Source organism: Eurytemora carolleeae, unplaced genomic scaffold (assembly GCF_000591075.1).
Source record: "Eurytemora carolleeae unplaced genomic scaffold, Eaff_2.0 scaffold216, whole genome shotgun sequence".
Taxonomy (NCBI): Eukaryota; Metazoa; Arthropoda; class Copepoda; order Calanoida; family Temoridae; genus Eurytemora; species Eurytemora carolleeae.
This window is the reverse complement of record NW_019396333.1, coordinates 167,593-176,141: the sequence shown is the minus strand read 5'-3', so window position 1 is coordinate 176,141 and position 8,549 is coordinate 167,593. Positions and strand designations below refer to the sequence as shown.

The 8,549-nt window shown below is 37.4% G+C and overlaps 1 protein-coding gene across 1 annotated transcript in view; it reads left to right on the top strand.

The window, feature by feature from the left end:
• Nucleotides 1-333: 333 nt before the first annotated feature.
• LOC111701128 (DENN domain-containing protein 5B) overlaps nt 334-8,549 on the top strand; it is a gene marked incomplete at its 5' end in the record, with an annotated part of 28,968 nt that continues 20,752 nt past the window's right edge. The window contains 3 exon segments of the mRNA XM_023472291.1: nt 334-408; nt 830-966; nt 8,125-8,162. Coding sequence (XP_023328059.1) covers nt 355-408; nt 830-966; nt 8,125-8,162 — 229 coding nt within the window.

Here is an 8,549-nt window from a genome sequence, read left to right as displayed (position 1 = left end):
AAAATTCCCATTGATAGATAGATAAATAGATAGGGATAGATAGATAGATATCAAGGTAGGCAGATTGATACGAGGAACGGGTCGAATGTTAAATTCTCTTTTTTTTCATTTTCTGATTTCGGGCAATCTAGTCAGTACGTTCTTAGTCAATGGACCCGCGGTTCACGGAGCACATTTTTTTACAGCCCTTCTCTTAAATCAATATATATATTTATATATATATATATACACACAAGAAGGGGGGGGCACCAAGAATGAATGAAAATTGAATTATACAGAAATAGACATTGAAATTTTGGGAGAGAAAGATTAACACATTTTCTTTTTTGTTAGGTTGAGAATGCTGTAAAGTTGATGACCTGTTTACTGCTTGAACATCAGATTCTTGTCTTCTCAGCTGATTGTCAGGAATCTTAATTCATGATGCTCAACCCCACACAGTTATTATTTAGATTTGCGTTTTAAAGGGACTGTTAGTATTATGAGATGATAAATCAGGTGTTCACTGCGTACAGTATGAACTCAACGCAGCGGAATTAGCAGCTGATCATACAAGCGGATTTAGATAAGTTTACACACACACATCTCTTTACTCGACGAACACATAAAGGTTTCAAGGGTACCGTTGTAAATCGGGCATTGACCTCTTTACTTAGAGGGTCACTTGAAATTACGCTTACAGTCCCTTTAATTACAATACGTGCCAAAAACCTTCGAATTCGCTTTAGTCGGATAGAAAACCAGACTCAATATTTGCCCCTGTTACCCTTTCTAGATATTGATTTTAAATGTTAAATCTTGAATATGGATGATATTATTGGAATTGTAGAAACTGGTTCTTGTTTGTGAATCTATCCTAGCTCTGATTGCCCCCTTTCAATGGCCCCATGTCTACGTCCCTATCCTGCCCCCTATGCTAGAGAATTTCTTGGACGCCCCTGTCCCGTATATTATGGGACTTCTTAGGTAAGTTAGATTTGATAATAAACAAATTTCATTTACGATAAGTGATGCCATATACACTAGACAGGGTGTCCCACAAAACATGACAGTTGGTGAATAGTTTTAAATGTCTTCTTCCATAATATGTTAAGTTCTTAGATACAAACGAGATTAATTATCATTGAAAAGAAATATAACATGGCAATCATTTTATAGTAAAATTTATTTAAAGAAAATATATTTGAGTAAAAGATTTTTCTAACGAAATAAACTGGAAAAAGTCTTTAATATCTTATAGAATATATGGAAAAAGACATTCAAAACAATTCGCCAATTGTCATGTTTCATGGGACACCCTTTATTAGTGCTGGTTAAAAATCAGTTAGCTTTCACTTAAGAACCTATTTTCGACCATTCAATGAAGATTTATCTTATTTACGGTATTGGTAGGCTATTCATTTTTAATAATCAAGTATTTTGAGTTTTGAACGAAAATACTGTGTTCCAAAGAGTTGCGTTATCGTTAGTTTTTTAGAGAGTAAATCCAATTATTATAGCAGTAGCTTGGGAACCCAGCGTCTAGAAACTTATTTTTTAAACAAGGAACATACCGTGGTTCTATTGGATTTTAAAGTAAAAATTGAGGCAAATTGGTCCAGGTGTTCCCGAGTTATGATCGGACATATAGACAAACAGAGATTATAAAGAGTTACTTGTGATTAAAATTTATACATAGAGAATAAAATCTTCAAATATTCATATTTTATTCAAATACTAATTGAAGTAGATTAATATTTTCAAATTAGCAAATTCAAGTTTAAGAGAGAGAAAAATTGAATTTTGATAAAAGAATCTAATTTTTTCGCCTATGCTACCCCGGCCGGGGGTACTCAAGGGCTCCCTCAACAAACTCAGTCTATTTGGTCAAGCCGTTTGGCCAGCTATAGCTAACATATATAAAGATAAAGATTTAAATCTGAAAATCCCCCCAATATGGGAGACCCAGACCGCCCAAGGGGTTAAGTAACTTAAGCCCTGCCCCCCCCCCGGCCTCCAAAACACATAATGGAGAGATACTACCAGGAGGCGTGGCAGGATCAGAGTCCAGAGGTGTATCTTACCACAGCCAACCAGGGAAGTACTAGGCTACCTGACATTACCTTTTAAGTTGGAGCTACCAAACATAACCATGCATCAAGTAAGCATTTCAGGTCCTTTGCCCTGCCCATCATTGTAACATTATTAGCTCCATCACCCCCCAAAAAATCTTTCATAATTTCTCCTGGAGAGTAAAGGCCTTGTACATTGCATTCCCCAGTGTACTTGTCTATGTCTCTAGTCCATCGTTCAAATCCAACGGAAGGACAGCACAGAATAACATGTAGTTCGTTGAGGACGAACACATTCCCATCCTCTTCGCAAAGTGGGCAGTTTGTATATTGGAAACCCCAAGAGTTTGGACGTCTGTTTCCTAGTCCTACATCTGCAGCCCGGAACCTGTTAATGGTTCTGCTCTCCTGGGAGTCGTTCACATGCGGCTGTAGCGTGAACCATCTGACCGGCTCACTCATCCATGCCAGGCTACTAAACTCTCCCTTCAAGGATCGTACTGTGTTGACTTGGTACTGCTTGATGGCCTCCTTGATTAGTCTCCTGTTAGCTGAAAAGAAGTTCCGGAGGGGGAGGTTATCAATTCCTTCCTGTACCTGAGCTGTCCAGGGGTCAGATTTGTCTGCGAGGATTGATTCAACAACCATACGGACTAGCTTGTCTTTCCTAGGTCTAGTAGCTGCGTGGAGAAACAATAGCTGCCTGGCCTTCAGCCTGAGGCCGAAAGGTTTCATGCCTGCATCCAAATAGGCTGAAACTTTGGAAGCCGAAGATGGGAGCTGCAAGACGAACCTTGCTACAGCTCCTTGGATCTTATCAAGCTCGGATATAGTTGCCTTGGTGATCACCATGGCCTCAGTAGCGTATAGGATAGCTGGTATGGCGCATGACTCCCATAGAGTACTTGCCGTCAAGGATCTGTCCAGACCAACCCTAGTACACCCCATGATAGTATGAGCGTAAGCTCGAGCCGTTTGTATCATTTTGGCTTCCCGAGCTTTGACCAAGTTTCTCCCTTTCATGCCTACCTCCACTCCCAGGTACTTAGCTACAAGAGCTGATTCCAAAATTGGCTCTGAATCCGAAATCTTCCAGGAAGTATTTCCTGTTCCTGTCGACAGCATGACTGTCTTATCAACAGATAATTTCATATGCATGTCTTGACAAAATTTATGTACAGCATGCAAAAGTCTATTCATGCCACGAATCCTTGTTCTAGAAATGAGGACTAAATCATCCGCAAACATGAGGGCTGATATTATTAACCCTTCAAAATTAATTCCCTCCTTCATTGCGTGAAGGGCTTTACCTAACCCCGACAGGTACAAAGCAAATAAAAGTGGTGACAATACACAACCCTGTTTTACTCCTCTAGTGAACCACAATGGGGAAGACAAACCACTCCCAATTCGGACTTGTACAGAGTCATTGTAGTACATGGCTTGGATGATTGATTTAACTCTTCCACCAAAACCTACTGCATCCAATTTTGTGTGTAGTAACTCCCTGTTTACTGAGTCATAAGCCTTGGCGATGTCGCAGAATGCCAAAGAAATTACGTGGTTTCGTTTTTTGGCCTTCCTTATGGCTGCAAGAAGTATAAAAACGCAATCTGTGGTTGACCTACCAGATCTAAATCCAAATTAGATTGGTCCATAATATCCTTCTTCTTCGCATATTCTGTCCATTCTTTCATGGATTATCTTAGAGAACAGGTTAAGAACAACGCTTGAAACTGTTAAAGGACATTTACCCGTGACCACCTGTGATGGTAATTTCTTATCAATCAAGGTCATACGTCCTATTGACAACATCTCTGGGACTGTACCTTATCTTAGCATGTTGTTGTACATGCAAGTAAGGAGATCTAAGGCTCCTTGACCCGCATACACTAACATTTGGCAAGAAACTCCATCTATCCCTGGAGCACGCTCTGTCTTCAGCCCATTAATTAATTTCTGAACCATGTTTGACGTAACTGGAGCGCATACATCTGCCTCATATTCTGAGGGATCACTCTCTGGAATAATCCATCCCTTCCAGTTACTGGAATCCTTGATTGCCGACTCCTGAATGATTTGGTCACCTCGGTTTTGGAATATTGGGGAGCGCTTCCCTGAAAAAATTAGAGCTAACTGCTCTAGTACGATACGTTCCACCAGACTCCGGTTTGTTATCAAGTTTCCTTGTTCATCTCTTATTGAAGAAAGGCTACTTACTTTGCGCTCCGCCCTTCTAACTAGTTTCCAGAATTGTTTTTGGTTCACATTAGCTGAAAATCTAATCTTCATCATTTTACGTTCCTTCTTTTCCTGTACAATTTCTCTGTACCTGAGCTTAGCTTTTGTAGCCTCTTCAATCTTAGTCCTAAGAATGGTTTTAGGATCAAGTCCTACCTTGATTAAGTCCTTTGATAATTTCCGTACTGACGACATCAAAGCCATGTACCGAGCACGAAGCCGTCTAACCACATGGCCTGACGAACGTTTCTTGTACTTGAACTGTGGCCTTGACTCAGCCAAATGCATTGCAGCACTCTTGACAGAAGATATAAAAAACTCACACTGAGCGTTAATATCCATTTTAGCCCAGTCTTGCTCTTTCAGTAAAGCGTCAAGCCGCTCTGCATACTTGTTTGCATTCTTTTTTGTCGGGTTAGGTACATGAACCTCTTCAGGTTCATCCAGGGGTAGTTGGGTGATGTTATTTTTGAGAGTTACAAACAAAGCTGAGTGATCACTTCCACCCAATACTTCTTTATTCTCATCAATGAAAAGTTCTTCGACTAGCTCCCCCACTTTATTATCCTCTAACACTAGGTCTAGACATGAAATAGAGTTTAATGTTGCTCTTGTAAAGACACCTGAACACCGAGCTTGGTCACTGTTAACCAAATTCAGTCCTGTGTAATGAATGAAATCACGTACAAGTGCTCCATTATGATTTATATCTGGGTTGTTCCCTGGGATTCCCTGTGCGTCACATCCAATGTGGCCATTAAAATCCCCTATAATCAAGCACTCATACCCCTCATTTCTAATAGTGACCATTTCAGCTGATACCATTGCATATAAGTCAAAATTCCACGAATCATAAGAGCTCCCATGCACTTCAGCTGCACAGTATATAGAGCATACAGCCACATTTCGTCCACCTTCATGCACCAATAACCAAGATCGATCAGCATTTAGGTAAGGATGCATAACTAACCCGGGCTCCCACCAGGAATGGTTGATGCTTTTAATGATGGTCATCAGACCTCCCCCCATTTTAGATCCAAATGGTTGCTCTTTGGAGTAAACAATGAATGAATCAAGACTAGACAGGTCATCATTTGTACCGTGTACTAAGAACGTTTCATTAAGAAAACATATTCCTATGCTCTCTTTGTTGAGTATTTCAACTAGATGTTCGAGCTTGGAATCTCTCAATATTCCATTAATGTTCCAATGAACTAATTTTAATTTTTCCTCTTTATTAGCACCAGCAGATAAGTTCTTTTGCCTGGGCTTTTTTGCCTTTCTTCTGTTTCTCCCTTTCCCCATGCTGGGAATTACTACGATTATTAGGGGATAATTTCACTGGTTTATTCTGAAACATGCACAATAAAAGTTACTGTTACTCTTAACTTGTTCGAAGTTAACTTGTAGTTACCTTTATTTGTAACATTAACCACAAAACCTGTACCTGTACCTGTACCTGTACCTGTACCTGTACCTGTACCTGTACCTGTACCTGTACCTGTACCTGTACCTGTACCTATACATGTACCTGTACCAGTACCTATACATGTACCAGCATCTGACACTGTACCAGTATCTGTAATTGAAAAAGTACCTGCACCTGTACCAGTACCTGTACAGAAATATAATTAACTTAATCCACAATTGATACACACTTCCATAAAATATACACTAAATTAAAGTAATTTATTCGTTATGACCAAATGTTTCGGCGTACTCATACAAGAGAGAATGAGAATTAAATTTATTTAATAATTAAGAATTTATAATATTCCAGAATTAAATCCCTATCATATTAGGGAACCCAAACTAGTCCTTTAAACCTTGAATAATAGAGAATCTAGTAACCACCTGGACTAAATGCATTTACTAAATTGTTACTCCTCCATTAACTTCCTTGAATAAATGATTTATTAAACATGTTTAATCAACAGACATCTGGACTACATGTTAAAACATAATAATTAAAGACAATGAATAATTAATACCCATAATAGTAGGGCAAACACACTGAATGATAAAATACCATCATTTCAACTGGAAATGATAGTAGGAAGTCTAACCCATGAAAATCATGAGGGCTAGGTACTTATAAGTAGAATCAATGAATGATTACATTTAACACAAATTACGGGCAAGCATTGACAATATTAGGTATAAAATAGGTTCCACCTCATTACATTTAAAATGCTTAAAAAAGGAAAGAAACCAAAAAAAGGATTGGCAAACATTTTTACCATTGAAAAGAATAGATTAGTCCCATTGAGGATAGTAACCACGTCCTCGTCCTCCACGTCCTCGTGCTCCACGTCCTCTGGATCCACGGTGAATGCCTACTTTGGGCCCTTTTGAAACCACTGGAGCCAGAAAATGGTTGAAGGCGACAGGATTGAGAGTAATCAACTCCGTCCTCAATGATATTTCACTGGTCTCATGGACTTTACTATCGTGGCCAACCATCTGACACCTGTCACAAGTTGAGTCCTTAAAGTCGCACCTGTCGTATGGGTGTAGGTTACTTGTACACCCTATGCAGAATTTCCTCACGGAGCAGGCGCTCACCTTATGAGACTCGTCCAGACAGAAAAAGCACGCAGGTTTATACTTCGCCTGGCCGGTCATTTCCTCGTTGACAGATTTGCCCTGCTTATCTTTCACAAGCAATGATAATGCCTGAAGATCACTCATAACTTTGTCAACTTTATCTTCAATCCTTGTAGCTATAGTGACATATTCTGTTTCAACATATAAACATATGTATATGTGTGAAGAGCTTTTTTCATTTAGAAAGAAGATAAAAACAATATCATTTCCATTATCCTGGTCTTCATGTTGTAAATCCTTGATGGTTTTCTTCAATTTCTATCTTAAAACAGAAATCTTGCTCTTTTCATTTCAGTTAATTTTGTAAAGTAATGCCAAGGGAACGATCTGAGGAAATATTCGCTTCTTTCCTTGAATTATTCTTGAAAATTATTCTAAAACTTTTGAATCGAAATAGACAATCTAAATCGGTTAATTTAGTGTTGTTTATCGCTTTGAATCGTTATGGTAAGTTTTGGATCGTTTTGGATCGTTTTGAATCGTTTTGAATCGTTTTGAATCGTTTTGAATCGTTTTGAATCGTTTTGAATCGTTTTGAATCGTTTTGAATCGTTTTGGATCGTTTTGGATCGTTTTGGATCGTTTTGGATCGTTTTGGATTGTTTTAAAAAAGTAATTAAACTTCCAAGATTTCAAAACTGCATTTTGTTTTTGCGTATTTTTTTTCGAAAAAAATGAAAGAACGATCCACAAACGATCGTTACACCACGTTCGTTTAGGGTCGGTTTTAGTATATACCTTCGGTCAGGGTTCAAATTTGACGATATTGCAACGAAAGCAAATAGTGTATTAACGTTTAAAACCATTTTCTCTTCATATAGTATGTTAAATTTTGACATAAAATTAGACAAAATGACCAACTGAAGGGAAATCACATGTTAGGATGAGTTAAGTTTCTGAAAATATTTTAAACAATTAAAGTGGTAACATGTCATGAGTTGATCATTTTTGATTCTAGACTTTAATTTAGAAATGTCACCTTGCGATAACTTACAAATTGTTTTATATTTGGATTAATTTCTAGTGCCTCACGTTGTTTAAATTCTATTTATATTGTATAACCATATTTTATATCTTCAAATTTACAAGTTTCTAATTTCATCAAATTTCTAATTTCTTCAAATTTTAAAAATATTTTAGCAACGTAAGATTTGATATTTGATGCTACCTGGTTAAATTTAATTTGAAAATTGTTAGAAATTTAATTTGAAATAATAATTTTCAGACGAACCCACGATATGAACCTGTACAGTCGAGCTTCAGGTGAGATATCAAAATAAAATTTAATTATACTTTTGATTATTTTGACTGATTTCTTATCTCCGGCCGTGCAATGCAACTAAAAGCTTCTAGACTAAGGGTGTGAAATTTTTCTGAAATAATTTTCCAAAAGCAATAAATTGTTTACTAGGAATATTGAGCCAAGTCTAACAAACGCATTATTCAGAAATATAAAAACAAAGCTGCCTTTAATGTTAACAATTGTGAAAAAAGTTGCATGTAGAAGTGAAAATAAAAATTTTAAAATCTATCAAATTGGGTATCATTGAAACTGAGTTGAATTTTTGAATTCAAATCAATTAACAAAATCGTAAAATATTGCAATTTGAACGAGTTAGGTAAAAAAAAAAAATATAGTACTTCAGGAAA